At 64.5% G+C, this 23,894-nt stretch overlaps 2 protein-coding genes across 2 annotated transcripts in view; one reads left to right on the forward strand and one right to left on the reverse strand.

The window, feature by feature from the left end:
• The first annotated feature begins 12 nt into the window (after nucleotides 1-12).
• Nucleotides 13-7,037, forward strand: LOC146333869 (proteinase-activated receptor 4-like). The gene is made up of 2 exons (XM_084826069.1): nucleotides 13-1,945; nucleotides 5,452-7,037. The coding sequence occupies exons 1-2, from the start codon at nucleotides 1,849-1,851 to the stop codon at nucleotides 6,531-6,533; spliced, it is 1,179 nt and encodes a 392-aa protein (XP_084682195.1). The 5' UTR covers nucleotides 13-1,848; the 3' UTR covers nucleotides 6,534-7,037.
• CPAMD8 (C3 and PZP like alpha-2-macroglobulin domain containing 8) overlaps nucleotides 7,003-23,894 on the reverse strand; it is a 39,201-nt gene continuing 22,309 nt past the window's right edge. Inside the window, exons 18-42 of the mRNA XM_084826070.1 lie at nucleotides 22,609-22,751; nucleotides 22,125-22,187; nucleotides 21,069-21,300; nucleotides 19,047-19,200; nucleotides 18,715-18,845; nucleotides 17,468-17,519; nucleotides 16,359-16,657; nucleotides 16,026-16,251; nucleotides 14,448-14,624; nucleotides 14,155-14,236; nucleotides 13,898-14,054; nucleotides 13,099-13,173; nucleotides 12,320-12,485; nucleotides 11,885-11,971; nucleotides 11,102-11,238; nucleotides 10,647-10,802; nucleotides 10,500-10,562; nucleotides 10,177-10,415; nucleotides 9,825-9,912; nucleotides 9,290-9,364; nucleotides 8,751-8,856; nucleotides 8,553-8,663; nucleotides 8,017-8,366; nucleotides 7,713-7,862; nucleotides 7,003-7,619 (exon numbers count right to left, since the gene is read on the reverse strand). Coding sequence (XP_084682196.1) covers nucleotides 7,716-7,862; nucleotides 8,017-8,366; nucleotides 8,553-8,663; nucleotides 8,751-8,856; nucleotides 9,290-9,364; nucleotides 9,825-9,912; nucleotides 10,177-10,415; nucleotides 10,500-10,562; nucleotides 10,647-10,802; nucleotides 11,102-11,238; nucleotides 11,885-11,971; nucleotides 12,320-12,485; nucleotides 13,099-13,173; nucleotides 13,898-14,054; nucleotides 14,155-14,236; nucleotides 14,448-14,624; nucleotides 16,026-16,251; nucleotides 16,359-16,657; nucleotides 17,468-17,519; nucleotides 18,715-18,845; nucleotides 19,047-19,200; nucleotides 21,069-21,300; nucleotides 22,125-22,187; nucleotides 22,609-22,751 — 3,516 coding nt within the window. The 3' untranslated portion in view covers nucleotides 7,003-7,619; nucleotides 7,713-7,715. The remainder of the gene's footprint in view (nucleotides 7,620-7,712; nucleotides 7,863-8,016; nucleotides 8,367-8,552; nucleotides 8,664-8,750; nucleotides 8,857-9,289; nucleotides 9,365-9,824; nucleotides 9,913-10,176; nucleotides 10,416-10,499; nucleotides 10,563-10,646; nucleotides 10,803-11,101; nucleotides 11,239-11,884; nucleotides 11,972-12,319; nucleotides 12,486-13,098; nucleotides 13,174-13,897; nucleotides 14,055-14,154; nucleotides 14,237-14,447; nucleotides 14,625-16,025; nucleotides 16,252-16,358; nucleotides 16,658-17,467; nucleotides 17,520-18,714; nucleotides 18,846-19,046; nucleotides 19,201-21,068; nucleotides 21,301-22,124; nucleotides 22,188-22,608; nucleotides 22,752-23,894) is intronic.

A 23,894-nucleotide genomic window follows, 5' to 3' on the forward strand; every position in this document is an offset into this window, starting at 1 on the left:
ACCCTATGATTCTATGTCCACCCCAAACATAAGAACCTTAAACCTCGAGGCTCCTTGGAAGACTCGCTACGCCCACGAGGCCGGCCGCGCTGTCGTTGAGGCCTGTCCAGAGTAACGGTCTCGCTTGCTTTGGGGGACGTTAGAGACCAGCCTTTGGCGTGAGAAGAGCACTGTGGAACGAGGGCGGCACAATCCGCCGGTTCTGGGGCAGTCAGAACGGGGCTGGTCTGCTGGGTTACGTGCAGCCCCTAGGACATGTGTCTTTGTTAGCCTGCTGCACCCGGGGGCGGCCCCAAAGGCCACCGCTCTCCAACCCGGCAGCATGGGAGGGCCCCAGGTTGCACAAAGCCGCCCCCTGTCCTGTCAGCGCCCAGCACTCTGGGGGCAGTGTGCGAAACCTCAGCTGCACAGCTCTCGGAAGGCCCGGCACTCAGATGTGACAGGCACATCCTGTGCTCCCCGCGCCGTTCCTTTCCGCGCCGTTTCCTGGCGGTTATCGCTAGCAGCACCAGGGCTCTGTGGTGGTGCTGGGGATGCTCAGGACGCCAGGCCCTCCCCGTGTCCTTGCGCGGGGAGGCTGGGGAGCTGGGAGGGCGCCCGGCTGCGCACCATGATCTCCACTCGCCCGTGGGAAGCTGGTCGGGCCCCCTGAGAACACGCCTTTCACCGCCTGGAGCTCTCGCCTGGCGCCCCTGGCAAGGGTTCGCTGCACCATTCGGTCAGCTCCAGCATGCTGCGTGGAGGGAGACGAGAGGGGAAGCGGGCTGTTCCACCAGCCCTGCCGGGAGGCCACTCACTGCTTTTCCTCATCTGCCCCATCCTGTGCTCCTTGCGTGACCCATCTTCTTAGATTGTGTGCCGGGGAGCAGGGACCGCCTTGCCCTGCTGATGGCGCGTAAGCCTTTGTGGGCGAGGAGTGGGATTTTTTATTTATTGTCTTTATTAAAGTGCTGAATCGCCCGTCTGGCCGGCCACTCTGGGCGACGTGCAATAATGCAGCCGTTGAAAACAGTGCAGTTGCACGTTCAAGCATCGGATTTCTACAAATCCCGAACCCAGCCCAAATGCCTGCCTGAACAACCACGTTTTCAGTGTGTGGCGGAAGCTCGTCAAAGAGGGGCAATGGCGGAGTTCCCTAGGGAGGGAGTTCCGCAGAGTTGGGGGCCACCACGGAGAAGGTCCTCTCCCTCACCAGCATAGCTGTCCCGGCTGATGGGGCAGAGAGAAGGCCGTCGGAGGCTGGTCTTGTCGAGCAGCCTGTCTGGTGTTGCTGGAGGCGCCCCTTGAGAACCGTATAGGGTTTTAAAGGTCAGAACCAACACCGTGAATTTGGCCTGGAAAACATCGGGTACCGGAGTGATGTGATCACGCCGGTGGCTGCCTTTAAGGCGGGCCGCCGTGTTCCGCGCCAGCTGCCACTTCCGCGCCGTCTTCAAGGGCAACCCCACGTTACCCTCCAGAGTAAATAAAATACTTCTGAGAAACACACTCCCGAGGGCAGCGGCACGCTCATCTTTGAGCAGAGGCCGAGCTGCTTTGGAGGGGGCACCTCCTCCTGGCCTCCCACCACTTCTTCCGCCCCCGTGGGCCCGGGGCACGCTGCCCCAGCGTGGGGAGGGGGAGAACCCCAGGGGCCTCCAGGCTGGAGCCGGTGCCTGGAGGGGGCTGCTCCAGGCTTGGCCCTTGTCCTCTCCCTCCCTCGCTTTGGCACGGAGCTGCGCACTTCCTCCCTGGCATGGCTGGCAGGAAAAAAGCCCCCTCCCTGCAGCTTGGTGTTTCCTGGAGTTAAGAGCCCGAGGCAGGAGGACGCCTCGTCTCCAGCTCTCCCCCTGGCTGCCCTGACACAGAATGGAGCCCCGCGCTGCCAGGCCCGCCGTCCGCCTGGCACTGCTGATGCTGTTGTGCCGCATCCCGGAGCCTCATGCGGCTGCGCTGGACTACGATGGTAAGTGCCCATCGAAGCCCCCATGGAAGCCCCCTGCTCGCCAGGGAGGGTGCCGGGGGTGAGGCGGACGCCCTCCCAGCAGGGCCGTGCTCCGGCTTCAGGGACAAAGCAGCACTTTAAAACGGGAGGTGGCTTCTGGCTGGGGAGCCAAGGATCCCAGCTGGCCACGGGGGGCGCAAGGCCATGCACTTCCGGGGGCGGACCTGGCCCCCCGCGCACAGCAGCCTGGGTGCGGAAGCGGAGTCCGGGGCACCGCAAGCCACCCCCAACCCTCTTCTCCGAGGGTGGCTCCCGGGCCCTGCTGCAGCAGGGCGGGCGGGGCGTCCCCCCAGGAGGGCATCCCCTGGTGCCAGGGCACTCCAGGGCCTGGAAAGTGGGCGCCCGAGCAGAACCAGACGGGGAACCTTTGGGGGCGGGCAGCACGGGTCAGCTGTGCAGTTTTCCTGCTCCCACAACAGCTCTCGGGAAGCGTCTGGTTGTGCCCCTTTTGCAGGCGGAGAGAAAGGGGGCCGTTCTGAGGGGCACCCCCCAGGCCGACTCCCCCCACGGTGGCCACCGCGGCCAGCCAACAACAGCAGTGTGGCCCAGGCGCTCACCTGCCACCTCGCCCCAGAGGCTGGCTGTGCACGGAGCGAGTGCGGCTGACCCAAGTCTCTGTGGCATCGAGGCCAGGCAACAGCCGTCTACGTTCCTATTTCGCCTTGAGCAGGCGTGGGGAAGCATGTCCCTCCCAGCTCTGGGCCCACAACTTCCATCAGCCCCGCAGTGATGGTGCAGGATCATGGGCGCCAAGGGCCAAGCCGTCTGGAGGGCTGCCTACCAACATCGGCAGAGCCCTGCTGGATCAGACCAAGGACCCATCCAGGCTGGCGTGCTGTGGACACAGCGGCCAACCAGCTGCCCACGGGAAGCCCACCAGCGGGAGTCCATCAGCACCCTCCTGCCCATGTTCCCCAGCTCCCTGCTCCTGATGCTGGAGGTAGCAGAACGCCATCAGGCCCAGCAGCCATTGAGAGCCTAATGAATTTGTCCAATCCCCATTTAAAGCCATCCAAATTGGCAGCCGTCGCTACATCCCATGGCAGGGAGTGATAGAATGGTCGCAGGGTTGGGAGGGGCCTGCAAGACATCTAGTCCAGCCCCCTGCTCAATGCAGGACTCCCAGTCAGAGTGTCCCTATAGAATCATAGAATGGCAGGGTTGGGTGGGGCCTATAAAACCATCTAGTCCAACTCCATGCTCAATGCAGGACTCTCAGTCAGAGCGTCCCTATAGAATCATAGAGTGGCAGGGTTGGGAGGGGCCTGTAAGACCATCTAGTCCAACCCTGTGCTCAATGCAGGACTCCAAGTCAGAGTGTCCCTATAGAATCATAGAATGGCAGGGTTGGGAGGGGCCTCTAAGACCATCTATTCCAACCCTGTGCTCAGTGCAGGACTCCCAGTCAGAGCGTCCCTACAGAATCATAGAATGGCAGGGTTGGGAGGGGCATGTAAGACCATCTAGTCCAACCCCCTACTCAATGCAGGAATCCAAGTCAGAGCATCCCTGATGGATGGCTGTCCAGCCTCGTCTTGAAGGCCTCCAGTGTGGGAGAGGCCACCACCTCTCTAGGTCATGGGTTCCATTGTCCTATTGCTCTAACAGTCAAGAAGTTTTTCCTGATGTTCAGCCGGAATCTGGCTTCCTGTAACTTGAGCCCATGATTCCTGCATCGAGCAGGGGGTTCAACTAGATGGTCTTACAGGGCCCTTCCAGCACCGCTATTCTATGATCCTATACAGATGCTCTGACTTGGATTCCTGCATCTAGCAGGGGGCTGGATTAGATGGTCTTACAGGACCTTCCAGCCCCGCTATTCTATGATCCTATAGAGATGCTCTGACATGGATTCCTGCATCTAGCAGGGGGCTGGATTAGATGGTCTTACAGGACCTTCCAGCCCCGCTATTCTATGATCCTATACAGATGCTCTGACTTGGGTTCCTGCATCGAGCAGGGGGTTGGACTGGATGGTCTTACAGGCCCCTTCCAACCCTATTTTCGATCATTCCATAGGGATGCTCTGACTTGGAGTCCTGCGTTGAGCAGGAGGCTGGACTAGATGGTCTTGCAGGCCCCTTCCAACCCTACCTTTTGATGATTCTATAGGGATGCTCTGACTTGGGAGTCCTGCGTTTAGCAAGGGGCTGGGCTAGATGGTCTTGCAGACCCCTTCCAACCCTACCTTTTGATGATTCTATAGGGATGCTCTGACTTGGAGTCCTGCGTTTAGCAGGGGGCTGGACAAGATGGTCTTACAGGCCCCTTCCAACCCTACTAGTCTATGATTGCATGATTCTATGATTCCACATCCAGCAAACTAATCAAGACACTGTTGCCGCAAGTCATGTAAGGGTGCCACCCGATGCATGTTTAGGCAGAGAAATCCCCTACAGCCAGTCCCGTGGGTTCACTCTGCACAGGGTAAAGCAGGCTTTCCTGGGACCGGTCCCAAATCTCCCACCCGTCAGCTTTGTGGGATGGCCCACAGGCTTCTGGCATTTGTGGAGTGGGAGAAGTCTCCCTGTCCCCATTGCCCACGTCAGGATTTTGTGGACTGCTGCTGTGGCTCCCCTCTCTCGCCCTTTCTCCGAGCTCGACAAGCCCCCTTCCCTCATCGGGGAGATGCTCCAGCCCCTGGACCGTTCATGTCCTTTCCCCCCGCTCTGCGAAACCCCTTTTGAAGTGTGCTGGCCTTTGGCTGATAGCCACAGGGAGGGTTGGCGAGAAAAAAGGCTTGCCTGGGTGGGGCCAGTCTAGTGGCTCATGGGGGCCGTGTCCCGGGTGGGCGGGCCGGGCCGGGACCCCAGCCTCTCTTGGCGCAAGGCTCTTCCTGCCAGCCACCGGGCCTTAGCAGGGGCATCTCCGCCTTTCAGGGGGGAGGGAACGCAGACTTCAGAGACCAGGGAACGACCATCCAGCCCTTGACAGGTTATCCCAGAGAGGCCGGCCAGGATCTCTCCTCAAGCCTCCCAGAGTGCAGGGCCCGGAATCATGGGCGCCAGTGACAGGAAGGCGGATTCCAGTGGGACATCAGGAGAAACGTCCTGACTGTTGGAGCAATACGGCAATGGAACCCACGACCTGGGGAAGTGGGGTGCTCTCCCGCACTGGAGGCCTTCAAGACAAGGCTGGACAGCCACCTGCCAGGGATGCTCTGCCTTGGAGTCCTGCATTGGGCAGGGGGTTGGACTGGATGGCCTTACAGGCCCCTTCCAGCCCTGCTATTCCATGATTCTATAGGGATGCTCTGACTTGTAGTCCTGCGTTGAGCAAGGGGTTGGACTAGTAGCCTTATAGGCCCCTTCCAGCCCTGCTATTCCATGATTCTGGGATATTCCATGATTCTGCCTAGCTGGGTGGGGCGCCCTCGTCCCGACAGGCCCTCGCACCAGGGACCTCCCGCTCCCTTCCTGGCCCGCTCACGGCCCCGTGGCCACTAACGGGACGCCTTGCCTCCCTAGACTATGGTGCCAATGGGACGGAGGCCCTGTCGCCCGTGCCGCCGAACGGCCTGTGCCCTCGCAGCATCCCAGCGCAGAAGGTGACCGGCGGGGGCAACGTCACCTTCCTGGACATCCCCGAGGCCGCCCGCGCCGCCCTGGGCAGCCCGCTCACCGTGGCCGTCCTGCCGTCTGCCTACCTCCTGGTCTCCCTGGTCGGGCTGCCCGCCAACGCCCTGGCGCTCTGGGTCCTGGCCACGCGGGTGGAGAAGCTGCCCTCCACCGTCTTCCTGACGAACCTGGCCACGGCTGACCTGCTGCTCTGCTTGCTGCTGCCCCTGAAGGCCGCCTACTACTTCCTGGGCAACCACTGGCCCTTTGGTGAGGGCGCGTGCCGCCTCACCACCGCAGCCTTCTACGGCAACATGCACTGCTCCGTCCTCCTGCTCGCCTGCATCAGTGTGGACCGCTACCTCGCCGTGGCCCACCCCTTTTTCGCCCGCTCCTGCCGCACCTCGGCCTTCGCCGTGGGCACCTGCGCCGCCGTCTGGGCTGTGGCCGCCCTCCTCACGCTGCCCCTGACTCTCTTCCGCCAGTCTTTCCCGCTCGCCGGGACCAACCAGACCCTGTGCCATGACGTGCTGCCACGGGAGGAGGCGGCCACGTACTACTACCACTACTTCCTGGTCCTCGTGGCCGGCGGCTTCCTGGCCCCTCTCCTGGTCATGGCGCTCAGCTCCGGGGCCACTGTCCGGGCCCTGCTGCGCAGCGGAGCCAAGTACGCCACCGCCGTCAAGCTGATGGTGCTCGTGCTGGCCACCGCCACAGTCTTCTATGCCCCCAGCCACATCCTGCTGCTGCTGCACCTCACTGACTCCTGCACCCGGGCCCAGGCCACCCTCTACACGGCCTACATGGCCAGCCTGGCCCTGAGCACGTGCAACAGCTGCGTCGACCCCTTCATCTACTACTACGTCTCTGAGGATTTCCGGGCCAAAGTGGCAGGGAGCCTCTCCAGTCACCGCCAGGGCTCAGCTGGCTCCCAGGAGACCTCGAAGGAGACGCTGCCCTCCCGGAGCTCCCACTCGCAGCCCCTCAGATGACGGGGGGCTTGCTCTCTAGGGCTGCGCGCTGGGCTAGCGACGTGGCTCGGCGTGGGCTGACAAAGCCGCTGCCCTGCAGCCAGGGGGGCCTGAGGAGACGGGCCAAGGTTACAGGGGCACGTCGGAGGAGCGGGCGGAGGGCCCCCTCCTCAGCAAACAGAGGAGGGGCTCCCGCTGGGAAGAGCGGGGCAGCTCCCCAGAAGGCCGTGCACCCCTCTCTGGCCCTCCCCGAGCTGCGTGGCTCTCCAGCTGTTCGGGACTTCCAGCTCCCAGCCAGCTGGGAGTCGTAGTACCCGGTCCAGGCAGGCTGGCTTAGCGGACAGGCGCGTCCTCGTCCCTCGCTTTGCAGCTTCTCCCACTCGGCGTCCAAAGGCAGCTGCCGAAACGCCGCCCATCCACGGTGCTCGGACACCCCTGCTGCCTGGGCCCTCCCCCCCCCTCCAGGAAGGAGCCACGGAGAAGCACGGTTGTCTCGAAATCCGGCTTTAATAAAATATTCTCATCAGTCTGTGGCTCAAACATCTTCACTGCCCCCGCCAAGGGCTTGCGCTGGACCATGACAGCGCATCCTGGGGGAGCCAGCTGGGCGCGTGGGGGGCTCTGGCGCTGGGACCTCCCCTCGCAGGGGCTCCCCACCTCTTTATGAGGGGCCACAAGAGCGAGGGGGACGTGGCCCCCTTTGCCCTCCCTCGCGCCCCGAGGCAGCTTCGTGGCGCTCCCCAGGGGGAGGGACTCAGTGGAAGGGCTGCAGGGAAGAGGGCAGCGCCCTGAGCAGCCCGGAAAGGGCTCAGGCAGCGAGAGCTGCCTCAGCCCCAAAGCGAGGGGGGCTTGCCTGGCTGGTGGGGGAGGCAAACAGTGGCCGCGCCTGGCACCGCGGGACCAAGGGAGCAGGGAGCTGCAGGACAGTGCTTGGCTGGGCGGCCCCGACGCAGGAGGGGAGCAGCCAGGAGGCCGCCGTCGGGGCGGCAGGAGCAGAGGGGCGCAGTCCTCGGGCAGCCGTCTTCGCCTGCTTTCTTCAGGCGGCGCAGCGGGACGAGCAGGGCGGGCTCCGCGTGGGCTGCCTCCGTGGGATCGAGGGGAGGGTTTCTGGGGGCCGGGGAGGAAGAGGGAAGAGACCCGTCAACTGGGAGGGGAGGCCGCCCCCTAGCAGGACCATGCACGCCACGCCACGCCGCTCACCAGTCACTCCCCGTGGTCACAGCAGCCCCCTGGGCCTGCTGTTCTCCCGCGCCGCGGCGCCGCTCGCGGTCCCCAGCTCCGGCCCGGCGTCGTCGGGGTCCGCCTCGTACTCGTAGTAGTAGAAGTCCGGCTGGAGGGCGGGGTCCTTGCCTGGGTGGGGCGGGAGAGAGGTGGGCAGGGGCAGCTGCCACCCGCCGCCCCTGGGCTGGGCCGCCCCCTAGCAGGACCATGCCGGGCCGCTCGGGCAACGAGCCCCCCAAGGCAGCCGAGCAAGAGTGCCTGGGGAGCGGAGGGGCCGCCTCACCTGCCCCCCCGGCAGGCTGCCCAGGGGCCTCTCTCTCCCAGAGGGCTCTTGGCTGCGGAGAGGGAGCGGGGTCACGGCCGGAAGGGAGCTGGGCAAGGGGGTTCGCCGCCCTCCCTGTGCACCAGCCTGGGGCTCACCCGCCGCACAATGTGCCCTGGGGACCTGCTCGAGGCGGGTGCCGTTCCTGCAGGCCGCCCCCTCCATCTGGCAGCGGTTCGGGTAGACGAGGCCGTCCGAGCCGCAGACCGGCTCCCCGTCGTCGCCGCACTCCCGGGCGCACAAGCACTGCTCGAAGTAGCCGTCCTCCAGGCAGCCCGGGGGGCTGTTGCAGGAGCCGGGCTGGAGGAGCCCTGCGGGGACAGCGGGGATGCCCCTGGGTGCGGGCCTGGCGCTCCTGCCCGGGGCCTCAGGCCCGGGGAGAGTCCTCCCCGAGCGGTCTCCCCCCAGGCGCCCGGCCTGCAGGCCCAGCCAGCCCCGGCCAACCGTCGAGCATGCCGGGCACTGCAGCCTAGCTGCCGGCTGGCCCCCGGACTCACCCGCCCCGCGGCCAGCCGCGCTCTCCACCTCGTTGCACAGGGGTCCGTCGCAGAGCTCCCGCGCCAGGGGGCCGCTCTCGCTCACGTTGTAGAACCGGGCGGCTTCCAGCGCTGTGGAGCGGGATGGAGGGAGGGTCAGGGGCGGCGTGGCGGGGCGTTTGCCAGGCCCAAGGGAGGGCGGCTGGGACGCGGACCCACCTGGCTCGTAGTAGTCGTACACCCTGATGGGCAAGGGGGCCATCTTCCCCACGATGTGCTCCCGCAAGGCCACGAAGGCGACGCAGGTCATGCACTGGCTCGGGATCTGCCCGCGCAAGGGACGCGGCGGGGCTGTGAGCTGGGCGGGCCGCGCCACGCCAGCCGCGCCACGCTCAGCGCCCGGCCTCCTGGGCCGCAGGGAGCGCTCCTCCTCAGGAGCCCGGCCAGGTCAGGCGGGGCGGCGACCCTTTCGGCCTCCCGCACAGCCGGGGTGGTCGGAGGGAGGTCTTCCTGGCCTGCGGATCAAGGGGCTGCTCGGGCCGGAAAACGTGGCCGCTCCCTGACCCACCAAGCCCGAGTCGTAGCCACACGGGGCCAGCCGAAGCCTGGCTAGCACCTGGCCTCGACCCCTGGCCAAAGCCCCTGGAAGCCCCCCTCTTCCTGGGGTCAGGGAGCGCCCACCCAGCTGGCCTTGGCCTCGGGAGGGCAGGAGGCGGCCGCGCGGGACCCCGCCAGCCGCTGCGGCCCCGAGGCCTCACCTCGTCAAAATAGAAGAGGACTTTCCGGCCATCCACTTCGTATCTCTTCAGGCCGGTGTGCTTGTTCGTGAGCAGCTGGAAGGGAAGGAAAGGCCTCGGCTCGGCATGCCCTCGCTGCCACCGCAACCGCGCAAGCCTCTTTCGCGCCCGGGGAAGCACCCGTGTGGCTTCAGTCGGGGGGCAGAATTTTGTCTCGGGGCTTCGGCCGCTTTGTGGTGCAGATTTGGACGTGGCTTCGCCCATCCTTCCCAGGTGGCTTTGAGTTTGGGCAAGTCCCTCGGAACGGGGAAGGCTTCGGAAGAAACAAACGCCTGGCCAGCCAGGCGGAGGACCCGGCAGCCGCGGGGAGGGGAGGCGCAAAGCCTGGCGGAGGGGCGGGCAGCCCCCGCTTCCGCTTTGGCGGCTCGGGCACCGCTTTCCGGAGCTTCCGCTCGGGCGCAGCTTCCTGCTGTGGCAAAGCGGGCCACGAGCCAAGGCCTCATCGGAGCTCACCTGCCGTTTGGGCTGCCCGGTCCAGAGAGGCGCGGGGCCTTACCTGCTCCAGGCTCTCCACGTTCGCTCGGAAGCCCGAGAACAGAGGCACCTCTAGGATGGCCATGTTGGAGGAGCCCGAGTGGAGCCACCTGGCCGGGGCCACAACCAGGGCCAAGGAGAGAAGGGGAGAACGGATGAGCGACCGGCCCGGAGCCCGTCCCTCGGCGGCCTGGCCCCGGCGAAGACCCCGCTTGCCACGCCTCGCCCGGCCAGCTTCGCCACGGGAGTCCGGAGAAGGAAGGGCCCAGGGTGGGCAAGAGTGAAAGCCTGCCAGGAGGCTGCTCCCTCCTCCAACTCCTCCTGGCAAGTAAGGCAGAGAGGGAAGAGCCCCGGCCGCCCCGGGCGGCCCTCACCTCACGCACGTCTCCACAGCCACTCGGTACTCCTGGCGGTCCAGGTCCACGGCGGGGTCGTCGTCGTCCCCCAGCACCCGCCCCCAGCGGGAGGCGTCTGCACGGCTCTCCTCCGCGGAGGCAGGCTTGGGCCGGCGAGGGGCCTGCCGCCGCCGCCCCGGCCGTGGTTCCTGCACGTTCGCCAGGAGCTGGAAGGCCGGCTTGGCCACGGGGTCAGGGACGTTGTACGTGACCTCGATCTGCCCGCGGGCGGAAGGCAGCGTCAGCGGGAGCCGGCGGGCAGGGGAGCGGTGCCCGCGGGGGTTCCCGCCGCATGGCCTCACCTGCAGGAGGCAGCAGCCATCCCCTCTGGCGCTCACGAACAGCCCCGTGGGGACGGAGGGGATCTGCAAGGGAAGGGAGAAGCCTGGTTTGGGTGGGCGGCGGCCCGGGGACGCCCCCCACGCAGGCAGCCAGCGGGGGCCGCTTACCACGGCGGCCTGCTGGATCCTCTGGTTGCCCTTGTTCAGCTCGAAGGTCTCCTGGTAGTCCAGGTTGGTGGAGGCCAGCGAGATGGTGAGGTCGACCCCGCCGGCGTAGGACAGTATGGCATATTCGGCCAGGGCCTGGAGGGCCACGCACGTGTCCTGTGGCCCGCGGGCAGGGGAGACGGGGGGGAGTCAAGGGGCGTGGGGTCCCCGGGCCGGCTCTGTCCACGGAGACGGCAGAGCAGCGGCGGGCCCATCCACCTCGCCTCGTGGCCCCCCGGATGTGGGCCGCCGGCTGGAGCCTCGCAGCCGTTCTGCTCACGCCCCAGTCCTGCGAGGCGGCCTCAGCCTCCGGCAGCACCCCCAGAAGCAAGCCCCGGCGGGCGCAACGCCCCAGGAGACTGGCGCAGTGGCCCACCGCTACGCCTGCCCTCCCCCTGGCCAGGGGCGGGGTGCACCTGGGTGGACGAGAAGCCGCCGAGCGCGTTCCTCTGTTGGGAGAGCCACCGGACCACTGGCAGGGCGGACGCCACGTCCCCCAGCGCGGTGTATGTCAGCAGCGCGTAGGCCGTCATCTCCACCTCGGCGGACACCACTGGAAGGGAGGGAGGAGGCAGGGGCTGCCGGCCTGCGGTGCGCCTTTTTCCAGCATCTCCCCTCCCGCCGCCTCCGGGCCACGCGCCAGGGCAGTGTCCCTCACGCTGGCTGGGACCTCCATGGCCCACGTGGCTTGGGGCCACCTGAGGGACCGCCTTCCCCCATGCCGCCCAGGGAGGTCCCTTTCATAGAATCATAGAATAGGAGGGCTGGAAGGGGCCTACGAGGCCATCTAGTCCAACCCCCTGCTCAGTGCAGGAGTCCAAGTCAGAGCATCCCCAACAGACGATCTTGTCTCGAATGCCTCCAGTGTGGGACAGCCCCCCAGCGCCCTAGGTCACGGGTTCCACTGTCGCATTGCCCCAACCCTGCGTTTGGTGGCAACGCAAGGCAGGGCCTTCTTGGTGGCCGCTCCCACGCTCTGGAACTCCCTGCCGAGGGGGGCTCGGCTGGCCTATTTTGGGTTCTCCTACTGACAGGCAGAGTACTGTTCTCAGAACCGGTTCGTACCGTAGCGGGAGCCTCGAGCGCTGCTTCCTGGGCGGCAAGGCGGGTTACAAATCAAACAAGTCCGCACGCAAGTGTCCACCCCCCACCGCCCCGCCCCCAATTCCACGGCCGGGACCACCATGCTGGAGAGTCACCTGACTGGGAGAGGCCGTCGCTGAATCCCATGAAGGCATCTTTGTTGGGCACGAGCTTCCCCGTCAAGCCCCAGCGCGTGAAGCCATCTGCCACGGGGGAGGGAAGTGAGGGCGAGTGAAGGCTGTGCAGGGATGGAATGGTGCGAAGGGGCTGCTGCGGTGGCTGGCGGAGCCCTGCCCGCTGGCCCGGGGTGCAAAGGGATGAGAGCACGCGGCCGTCTCCCCAACGGGACTTGCCCTGTGACGGCGGGGGGCAGCATCCCTGCCCCAGCGCACCCGGGCGGGAGGCGCGTGCGGGTGGAACAGGGCCAGCGCTGCGGGCGGAACGGCCGCCCTCCCCGCCGCCAGAGGGGTGGCGCAAACGGCCCTGCCATGCCCCAGCAACTCCCGAGGGCCCGGCCACTCCCAGCCGGGGCCCCCAAGGGACGTGCCTACCTTGCGCGATGGCCATGCCGTTCATCTTGCGCAGCGCTGCCGCCGCCACAGGGCTGCCCAGCAGGGTGAGAGCGTAGGCGGTCAGGACGGCGGTGTAGGGGTCCTCGGCCGAGTACAGGTGGGATTCCAGGAAGCGCCTGGCTTTGGCCACGGAGCCCTCTTCTTCCTGTGGAAGGGGAGCGGGGGGGGGGGGGAGCGCCCAGCCACTTCAGCGGGTGCTGGCAGCCGACGGCCTGCCGGGCCGGCGCCCAGGCTCAGCATGGTCGGGCCCGGCAGCCCGGTAGGGGCCCGCTGACCGAGGCTGCTGAGCCGCCCCCCTTCCCCCTTGCAGCTCTGGCAGCCAAGCAAGGAAGTGGCCGAGGAAGAGGAGGACAAGCCAGAGCAGCTGGTGAGACAGGTGCCTGGGGAAGGGGGGGCCCTGCCCAAGGCCCCGTAGGCCGGAGACAGCACTGGGCAGGGCAGCACCTTTCGTTCTCCTCCCTCAGAGAAAGGCCACCTGCGCTCCCCCCCGGCCCGGGGAGGCGGAGAGGGGCCCCGGCCCACGCCCTGCCCAGATCGCCCCAGAGGAAGGGGGAGGCCGCGCCCCCTTGCAGGCGAGCGTGGGAGAGGGGGGCATCCGGGAGGCAACCCACGGCTTCCGCTGACTTCGCCTCCACAGACGAGGGGATCCTGCCCTGGGCACATCCTCGCCCCCCCCAAGACGCCAATCTGCTGCGCCACGGAGAAGCATCAGCCTGCCCGCTCTGCCTCCGCTCCGGCAGAATGCCCCAGCCCCTTACCTCGGAGGCCGCCCCCGTCTCCAGCAGAGTCACCACCACGTAGGCTGTCAGGGCGATCTTCCCGTGGACACCGCCCTGCAGCCCAAGGCACACACAGCCGGGATGCGGCGGCGGCTCCAGGCGGAGGGGGAGTAGCTCCGGTCCCAAGCCGCCTGGCCCGCCGATCCAGCCCCCAGCCCCCCTCCCCGATCACGATCGCTCGGGGGCCTCCCAGCCCTCTGGAAGGCGGAAACGCCTCTCCCGCGGCTGAGCTGCTGGCGGGAGGAGGCCGACCAAACGGGGGCTTGGGGGTTTGGGCCCTGCCTGTGTGCCTTTGGTCCTGCCCACCGCTGGAAAGTGGCCCCAGGGAGCACCCCCAAAACAGGATGTGGCCTGTGGGCTAGACGAGGTCCAACACCCCTGCTTTAAGTGCACAGATTTTCCGTTTCTTTCTTGGCCGTAGCCTTTGCTGTCTCTTTGGTCACGGCCCGTCAGGCTAGAAAAGGGCGGAGACCCCTCAAACAGCGCAGCCCACCCCAGGCCCCTCGAACAGCACTGAGCTCTGCGAGGCAAGAATGGGACGCGCCGCGGGGGGAACGGGGAGCGGAAATGCGACTCCCTCGCGGTGCTTTCCTCCTGTCCCCAAAGCAACCGCAACCTCCGGATCCTGAGCACAGCCACATTGTTCAGGGCGATGGCTAGAGGAGGCCCGCACCGCAGGGAGGCCTCGCTGTCCCCGCCTCCGCCCGTGTCCCCGGGCGGAGCCTTCCAGAGCGCAGCCCAGCAGACCCGTGGCCGTGGGCCCGGCCCCGTCAGATACCTGGATGTCCTTATTCAAGATCCTGCCCACGGCGGGGAACGAGCCGCCCTCCTCCTGGTGCCGCAGGATCCAGGCTTGCGCGGCAGACAGCTCCTTGGGGTCGACAAAGATGAAGCCCCGGGACTGGGCGAAGGATCGGAGCACAAAGGCGGTGAGCCTGGAAGCACAGGACGGGCTGGAGGCGGGGGCTTCTGCTGCCGCCGGCCTGGGTGGCCCCCGCCGAGGCCCCATCGCCACCCTCCCGGCCCGGGACCTACCACATGCTCCCAGAGGAATCCCGCTCCCCAAAGGCACTGTAGGAGCCGTCCTGCCTCTTGTAGGTCAGCTGGCGCTGGTACCCTGGGGAGAGGCCACAAGAGAGTGGTGGAAGCGGGGGGCAAGCCACGCCCCCCCCACGTCGGGAGGGCGGAGCAGTGGCCGCCCCGGGCTTCCTCGTGGGAGCGCCCCATCCCCCTGCACGCCGCCCGGGTTGAGCCGCGCCAGCGTGCAGCGCCCCGAGCGGCTGGCCAGAGGGGCGAGGGAGACGCGAAATGGACGTGGCAACGGATACCTTGCAGCAGGTAGTCCGTGGCCTCGCTCTCCAGCTCCGGGCGGAGCTGCTGCGTCCGCTGCAGGTACTTGAGGACAAAGATGTTGGGGGCAAAGTGGACCATGTTCTGCTCGCCGCAGCCGAAGGGCAGCTGCAAGAGCTTGTCCAGGTTGTGCAGGGTGGGGCCCATCACATCCCCTGGCAGGCGAGAGAAGAGCTCAGCGGCCGCCCAGAGCCCCCCATTCGCTGGCCACCCTATTCTAGGATTCTACAGCCCAGCGGCCCCCCAGCTGTGCCGCACGGAGGCCGGAGACCCCGCCGGGTGGGCGTGCATGGGGATCCGGCGAGCGGAGCCCAGCCCCGAGAGCACTGAAACGTTCCGGGAAAGAAGGCCTGGGCCTCGTTGGCGTGGCCCCCGAGCCCCGAGGCCCCCCCGACTCCGGCCTGCCTGACCTCCCACTCGGGCCAGCAAAGGGGCCCCAGACCGGAGGAGGGCGAGCGCTGCTGTGCAGACAGGAGGGCGGCCCGGATTTGGCCTGGAGCAGCCCTCCTGGGGGGACAGGCGGCAACATCCGGGGCAGTCTGGCTGAGAGAAAAAGTGAGCGCGGGGAGACACGAGAGAGGCATGCGCACCTACATGCAAGTGGAGGAAGCGGGGAGGGAGGCAACTCTCACCCAGAACCCGGGGAGCCCATGGGGCAGCTTCGGAACCGATTGAAGGAAGCCCTCCTTCGCACGGCTCGGAGCTGTGGAACTCACCGCCGCAGGGTGTCGTGTTTGAAAGGGAGCTAGGCAAGGTCCCAGAGCAAGAGAAGGCTATCGAGGGGCTACCGGTCCTGATGGCTCCGCGCTCCCTCCGGTGCCAGAGGCAGCATGGGAGGGGGCCGTGGTGCACATGTCCTGCATGAGGCTTTCCCGGGGGGGTTCTGGCCAGCCGCTGCCGGAACACAATGCCCGGCTCAGGGGGTGCACAGCTTCAGGGCTCTCCTCGGGTTCACAAGCCTTTGGGAAGGGGATCGGACACAGCCGCGGCCACGAGCCACGCCGGCTGAACAGGAGCCGAGGCAGCGTGGAAGCGGCCTGCGAGGCCAGGTGGGCGCCCCGAGGTCGGAATCCGCCCGGCAATTCTGCCGCCGCCGCCGCTCTCACCCTGGGCGGCTTAAAGTGAAGCTTCCAAGGCCAGGAGAAGGGCTACCTGGGGAACCCAGCTGGCATCGAGGGCTGTTGGGGGCGGGGCCCTGCCTCTGGGCTTCCTACTGAGGCATCCAGCTGTCCCCTGCTGGAAACAAGGCGCTGGGCCTTCTCCTTTGGCTCGTCTTGCTCTTTATTCAAAATATCTACGCGCTGCCCTTCCCGCTCTAATCAGTGGGCTGCAGGCCGACCTCGCTGTGCTGAGAGGGGACCCACTGAGCAGGGGGCTGGACTGGATGGCCTTGCAGGCCCCTTCCAACCCTACTGTCTGATGGGACAAGCAAGCTGCGACTGGCTTCAGCCCCGCTCATCGCAAGACGCCTAGTCTTCAGGCACGGCTATGCCTGGACCCAGCCCACGGATCTATCAGAACAGGCCCCGAGCCCTGGCCGGCCCCCGCGCCAGTACCGATGACGGAGGCCACGGCCCTCTCCGAGCCGGGGACCACGTTGCGCGGGAGCCCCAGGGTGAAGGCCTCACTGTGGTTCTCCTCCACCGCCTCCTTCCGCCAGATCTCGAACTCGCCGGCAGAGCCCCAGCCGGTGGAGAAGCCGACGTATGCCACCGCCGGCGGCCGGGGGGCCGCCCAGCTGATGATGACCGACGCGTTGAGGGCCGAGGGGCCGTGGCCCACCTGTGCGGGGGAAAAACGGGTCCGGTCCAGGCGAGGCCTCCCCGCCCTGGCAACCCACGTCCCTCTCCGAATGGGGCGTCCGCTCAGGACACCCCCACCACGCCCACCTGGACGCCGCCGCCGGCCCAGCTGATCCAGAACCTGCGGAACTCGTCCCCCGAGAGGATGCCGGCGGTCTCGGCGCTGGCCACCGGCGTGCCCATCCTGCTGGCCGAGATCCACGTCCGGGTGTTCTGGTGCCCGCCGATGACCACCTCGGTCATCTCCGCCATGTCGTGGGGGGCGGAGGACAAGGCCACGTGGGCGCTGTGGTGGGCCTTGATGGTGACGTCCAGGCGCATCGCGCGGGCCGGCGCCTTAACGTACTGGTACTCGAATTTATTCGGCGTGGAAATGTGGATTTTCTCTAGTCACAAGGAAAGACAGAGACCCCGTGGTCGGGGTTTGCCCATGGCACTCCTGGCCCAAAGGCACATCTCCGGGGCCTCCCCCCGTGTGCCCCCTCCCCAAAGCAGCAGCCACGGCGCCCGAGCTACACACGCTCAGATACCGCCCACCCTCACCCCTCCAGAGGAGAGCCCAATGTGAGCCACGCTTACATGCCACGACCGGGACGCGCACCTTTAGGACCACACCTGCCCGGAGAAGGAGGGGAAGCCGCTGTCCCCGGATCACCTCAACCAAGTGGCCCCAGTCCTCCTCGCTGGTGCAGCTCTCCATTGCTGGAGTCTCCAACGTGGCAGCCGTGGGCAGCCGTGCCACGCCCTGGCAGGCTTCCTCCCCCCCTGCCCATTTTCATTTCATTTTTTAAGATCTCGAAACGGAGCAAAACTGGGAGGCTGGGGGCCTCCAAAGCCATGTTGCTTTCCCAGAATGCCCGTGGCCCCTCCACAGCATTCTCAGCCACGTGACTTGAACGTGGGTTCAAGGGAGCTGCTCCGTGCTGGGCAAGCCACTTCCCTTCCAGCCTTCTGGTTTGTGACCAGCCACACCCACCAGGGCGGCCATTTTGTGAAGGCGCCCACGACCCTCAACGTTCCAAGCGCGCCCATCGACCCGGAGGGTCCTCCTCTCGCAGGAGACCACCTCGCCAGGCGCGGAAGAGCCTCAACCCGCACGCAAGCGGGCGCACCCACTCACGCCTGTGCGCGCGCACTCGCCGGAAGGACAGAGACAGAGGGGGCGAGGCTGCCACTGGAGCGCTCTGTCCTCTTACCGTTGGGGCAGAAGAAGACGCTGTACGTGTACTGCCTGGTCAGGCCCTCCGGCTGCAGAAAAGCAGAAACCCGCACAAAAACAAACGTTGGGAGAAACGGCCGTCGCGGCCATCGCCCGCCCCCGCCGGAACGTCACGCCTGCGGCAGGTATGTAAGAAAACACGCCTTGCTTTGAAAGCCTTTTGCAAAGCACAGCTGACGAGCAGCGTTGGCAACCCCATCATCGAAACGAGACACTGCTCCCATTCACAGATGTGGCTGGGCGCCTGAGAGAGAGTGCCAACCCCATTTCGGGAGCGTGCCTGTGTAGGGGCACCGCCCTGGAAAAGGCCCCGCTCCCCCCTGAGCTCTGGATCTGGAGAGAGGCCTCAGGAGACGCTCTGCGGTCCCAGGCCGATCCATACGCACGAGGCCGCGGGAGGGCCTTCTCGTTGGTGGCCCCCCGCTCGTTGGACGCTCTCCCCGGCGAGGCCCGCCTAATGGCGACAGGGTCAGGGAAGGCCGCCCTCGGCTGCCAAGCATTGGACCCATGCAGGTCCACGTGAGGATGGGGGCGTCTTTCTAGGTCGCTTCGCTGGGTCTTGCGCATCGCATTGTTTCTCGCCGTTTGAAATTGTTTCAGCTTTTGGTATGCTCGAAACATGCTATGCTGCTGTCCGCTTTCACACGCTTCGTATGCTCTAGGACACCCTGACTCTCGTTTCCAGAACGCTGTCCGGCCACTGATCATTTTTGCCGTGGTTTGTATTATTATTGGCAGGGATGGGTAGGAGCTCCATCTCCAGATGTTCTGGGCGTCAACCCCCACAAGCCCCTGTCGGCGTGGCCAGTGGCCAGGAATGCTGGGAGAGGAAGCCCAAAGCACCTGGAGAGAACTCCCCCCGTCCCGGCCAGGGGCGCCCCCCCGCTTCCCAAAAAGGCGCGGTCGCATTCCTCTCCCACCGCATTTTCTCCTACTGCACGGAACCCGAGGCGGCTCACGTGGCCCTCCTCCTCTCCATGCCATCCTCGCAACAACCCCGTCAGGGAGGTCTGGCTGAGAGTCTGGCCCAAAGTCCCCCGGTGAGCTCCGTGGCCAAGGTGGGGCCCGGGCCCCCCAAGCCCCAGCCTGACACTGTGACCGCTACACCACACTGCCTCTCGACGGCATCCATCCAGAGAACCAGCCACCCCTGCCAGCTGGGGGGGAGCGGGACTCGCGGTTTGGGGTGGGGGCGCGCTCCCCCTGGACAGGGCGCCCGTGTACCTCAATCAGGACGCCCCGGCAGACATAGTCGACCCCGAGGGGAGCCCGCCCGTCAGCGGGGCCCTCCTCGGCAGGCTTGCCACTCTTCGCGTCTTGACAGCAGCCGCTCCCGCCGTAGGCAAAGGCTTTTGCTGTGGAGGAGACATGGGGGGCAGGCGCTCAGGGGCGCCCCCCGGCTTGGGGAAGAGTCACCGCGCCTGGGAGGGGCGGCAGTCTTTCCCTCGGCCAGCAGCTTCCTGCTGAATCCAGCCTGCCTGGGGCCCGGACCGCCCTGCCGAACTTTCCGGGCGGCCCCCGTCCCAGCTCCGCCCTCCCCAGGGCAGCCGGGCTACCTGCAATGCTGCTCTGCCCTAGTTCGCCGAAGGAGAGGACGACGGGCGTGGGCACGGCCGTGCCAGGGGCCACGCACTTCTTCCGGGTCAGGTGGCGCCTGCCAGGGTGCCCCACGAAGCCGATGCCTTTGGGCACGGAGACCTTCACGTGGACCTGCGGGGCGGGCAGGGGGAGCGGCGAGGGTCAGGGCGGCAGGGGACGGCCAGTCCGCCCGGTCGCTACCCGGGGCCAGATCGGGCAGTGGGGAACAAGGAGGGGGCCTCGTGAGCAGTGGCCCCCGCTGCCGGGAGGCCCTCCCCAGGGAAGAGCTGCGGCGCCAGGAGGCGCCGCTCTTGCGATGCGGAGATGCGGATATAGAGGCAGCCTTCTCCGGGCAGATCATGAAGCGCGGACGGAGCACGGCACAAGGGGAGGAGTGCAATGCAGTGCAGCCGTTGCGCGGAATGAGACGCAGCCGCACAGGGACCGATGTCGGCTGAGGTGATGCAGAGGTAGATAGATGATAGACAGAGAGAGAGAGACGGAGAGAGAGAGACAGACAGACAATAGAGAGAGAGAGAGAGATGAGAGAGATGATAGACAGAGAGAGAGAGAGAGACGGAGAGAGAGATAGAGAGACAGAGATAGATAGAGATAGAGATAGATAGACAGACAGACAATAGAGATAGATAGATAGATAGATAGATAGATAGATAGATAGATAGATAGAGACAGATAGATGATAGAAAGATAGATGAGAGAGATGAGATAGATAGATGAGAGAGAGAGAGAGAGAGATGATAGAGATAGATAATGATAGAAAGATTGATGATAGATAGACAGATAGATCGATAGATGAGAGAGAGAGATGATAGATGATAGACAGACAGACAGACAGATAGATGAGAGAGAGAGATGAAAGATAGATGATAGAGATAAATAGATAGATGATAGAGATAGATAGATGACGGATAGATCGATATAGATAGATTAGATAGATGATAGAGATAGATAGATCGATAAATATAGATAGATGGATGGATGGATGGATAGATAGATGATAGAGACTGATAGATGAGAGTTAGATGAGAGAACAATAGATGATAGGTAGATAGATGATAGACAGAGAGAGAGAGAGACAGACAGACAATAGAGATAGATAGATAGATAGATGATAGATAGATAGATAGATAGATAGATGATAGATAGATAGATAGATAGATGATAGAGATTGATAGATGAGAGAGAGAATGATAGATGATATAGACAGATAGATCGATAGATATATGATAGAGATAGACAGATCGATCGATGAGAGAGAGAGAGAGAGAGAGAGAGAAATGATAGATGATAGATAGATCGATAGATGAGAGAGAGAGAGGAGAGAGAGAGATGACAGATAGCTCAATAGAGATATATTAGATAGATAGATGATAGATAGATAGATAGATGATAGATAGATGGATGATAGGCATATAGATAGATGATAGAGATAGATAGAATAGTTGACAGATAGTCGCCATAATAATGGAAAAACTAAGCTTCGAACACAGCCCTGCGCAAGTTCGGACACCAAAAAGGCTCCTGGCGCCCAGCACGCCCCGGCTGCTGTGCCCGCTGGGCCTGCTGGGGGTCGCAGTCCTCCTCCCCGTCCACACATGCGCAGGATCGCATCCCGAGGCTGGCTTGCTGTGCCCACTCACCTGGGAGTGCGCCCCGACCTCCGGGGCCTTACTTCTGAGTGGACCCGCTGCGGAACGCCGGGGTGGAAGGGACGATGTCTGCCTGGGCCCAGCACGACAGCAGCCCAGGCAAGGCTCGTGAATGGGGCCGCGGGTCGGGAGGGGCCTCGAAGACCATCCAGCCCACCCCCTGGTCGGACTGGGCGGCTCCCGGTGGGCCCCCGCGCCGCCCCGCGCCGCGAGGGCCTTGGGGCCGAGGGCGCCCCAGCGCACGGACCCGCGCCACCAAGCGGCGCCCGGCCCCCCCGGAGGGCTCCCCGCCCAACGCCACCTTCCCCGGGCCAGCCGGCCGAGCCTCACCTCCAGGCACACAGCCAGGTAGTTGTGGACAGTCAGGGGGATCTTGGCCTGCTCCCCGCGCACGACCCGGTAGGGCAGGGTGAAGTCCACGAAGAACGGCTTGAAGGCCCGCAGCGCCGTCTGCCCGGCCAGGCCCAGCCCCCTCTCCGCCGACAGCCCCACAGCCTCCACCAGCCACGTGGTGATGGCGTCCGGGACTTCCACATGCAGCTGCGCTTCTCCGGACACGTTGCTGGGGGGGAGGCGGGTGAGGAAGGCCGGGGCTGGGGCCGCCGTCTGGGGCGGGGCTGCCGAACCGCCCGAGGCCAGCGGACGCCAGGGATGGGGCCGGCCCCGGTGCAGTCTCCATTTCCACCTCCACCGCTGGCCCTTCCCGCCCGCTTGTGCTTCCGGCCCACACCGTGGGTGTAAAGAAAGCAACAGCCGCCATTTCGGCCTCCCCTCGTCACGGGCCGCCACGGCGGTGTCTTGTCTTGGGGTTTATGGCAAGGGACGTGGCAGAAACATTTCCCAACCGCCCCGGGGAGGCTGGCTGCGTCCGTCTGACCCAGCGCCCTGTGCCCGACAGAGGACAGCCGGCCATTTCCGGGAGCTCGCAGCCAGCCCGATGAAGGCGGCAGCCCTCTCCCCTGGGGACTAGCGCCTGCCAGCCCAAACTCAAAGCCCGCCTAGCCTGGCCCCGGCCAGATGGCTGCAGGAAGCCCACAAGCAGGACACCCGGCCAACAGCGAAAGAATCCTAACCAGGCTGGCCTCCTTTGCAGAGCGCAGGCCTCTATTCTGGAGAGCTGGGAAAGGACAGTCCTCCATTTGACAGGCTGCCCAGGCCACCTCGGGGGTAACGACCCCGCACCGCAGGCAGGGGGAGAAGCTCGGATGTTTCCGTGGCTTCGGGGGGAGGGGAAACGCGCTTTCACGGATAACTGCCGCAGCCACTGACTTCGGGCATTTTAATTCTCCCGCAAGCTGCCTCGTGTCATCGCCACCGTCTCTTTTTAGGAAGGGCTCTAAGACGCTTTAATAATAATAATAATTATAATAATAATCCTAATAATACCTGACGTTCAAGCACTGCCAAAGCCAGGTCTCCGGAAAGAAGGTCCTTTTCTTCTTGTCTGCTCTGCAGAAGGCAAGAAACACACGGGGCAGGCGAGGGGGCGGCTGAGAGATGCCTCTCTTCGAAAGCAGGGCCTCAGAGGGCACCGCACCGCCTGCCCGGGGGTGGCCAGGCCAAAAGGGCACGCAAGGGAGGCCACCGCTTGGTGGGAGGCGCCAGACAGCCGCCTCCAGCATTCCTGGGGAACGCCCGGCCTCCCCTCCACCCCAGGCACAGGCCCTCGCCTCCGTCCCTCCGCATTCCTCCTCTCCTGGGGCCACCCAGCATCTCCTGGTCAGGCCCCACCGCCCACTGAACCAATGAGTAGGCATATGCCGCCGTGCCCGGGGCCCACCATTGGGATTGGCATCTGCTGTGGCTCCCAAACCCGTCCCCCCATCCTCGCTCCGCCCCTGCGCTGTGCCCGGAAAGCACCACGGTCTACCTGGGCATGGCCCTGGCGTGCGCGGGAGCCCCCAGCGTCCCTGTGTGAGGCTGGAAGGCCGGCATGGCCTCCTGGGTGTACATGCCTCCATGCTGTCTGTGGTTCAGGCTGACCAGGTCTGTCATGACCACCAAGCCGGTCTCCTGGGCAACGACAAACCGGGGTTGGACTGGATGGTCTTACAGAGCCCTTCCAACCCTACTATCCTATGATTATAAAGGGACGCTCTGACTTGGAGTCCTGCATCGAGTGGGGGGTTGGACTGGATGCTCTTACAGGCCCCTTCCAACCCTACTATCCAATGATTCTATAGAGACGCTCTGACTTGGAGTCGTGCATGGAGCAGGGGGTGGGCTAGATGGTCTCACAGGCCCCTTCCAACCCTACTATACTATGACTCTATAGGGACGCTCTGACTTGCATTCCTGCATTGAGTGGGGGGTTGGACTAGATGGTCTTACAGGCCCCTTCCAACTCTAATATCCTATGATTCTATAGGGATGCTCTGACTTGGATTCCTGCATTGAGCAGGGGGTTGGACTGGATGGTCTTACAGACCCCTTCCAACCCTACTATTCTATGATCCTGTAGGGATGCTCTCACTTGGAGTCCTGCACTGAGCAGGGGGTTGGACTCGATGGTCTTACAGGCCCCTTCCAACCCGACTATTCTACGATTCGACGATCCAGCAATGCCTTTTCTCATGGCCAAGATCCTTCTGTGATGTCGCCTCGCAAGTCATGTCTACTCAAAAGCACTCCGCTCGATCGTTTATGGTGCCGAGTAGCCTGTAAATTGCCCCCTGAATTGCCTCAATGTCAGTTTCTGTTCTGGGGGGGGGGGCAGCTTCAATGACTGGTTTCCCCTCACTAGTTTCTCGATCCGTTTTTACAGCAAAATGTCACGATTCACTCAGAAACAACACGAGGAGAGGTAGTTAAATTCATTAAATAACATTTGTTTGATTTAATTAAATCCCCCCGGCCCCAACAAGAACAGGCGGTGCTATTTTTGTGAACCACCCAGAGAGCTTCAGCTATTGGGTGGTATAGAAATGAAATAAATAAAGAAAGAAAGAAATAATTAGGGTGACAGGGCAATTAAGAGGCTACTCAGCATTCAAAGCTCAGCCAAGATCAGCACAGAAGCAAGCAGGCAAGCAGAACTCATGAACGGGAAATATTAAATTAAAGGCGCAGGAGCCCCGCAAACGGCGCTTTCCCTGTTCACGGGCCGGTGACACAATTGGATGATATTGCCCCCAAATCAACACAAATCTGGGGGGG

Source organism: Heloderma suspectum, chromosome Z (genome assembly GCF_057233095.1).
Source record: "Heloderma suspectum isolate Gila_16-S chromosome Z, 16-S_ref, whole genome shotgun sequence".
NCBI classification, from domain to species: domain Eukaryota; kingdom Metazoa; phylum Chordata; class Lepidosauria; order Squamata; family Helodermatidae; genus Heloderma; species Heloderma suspectum.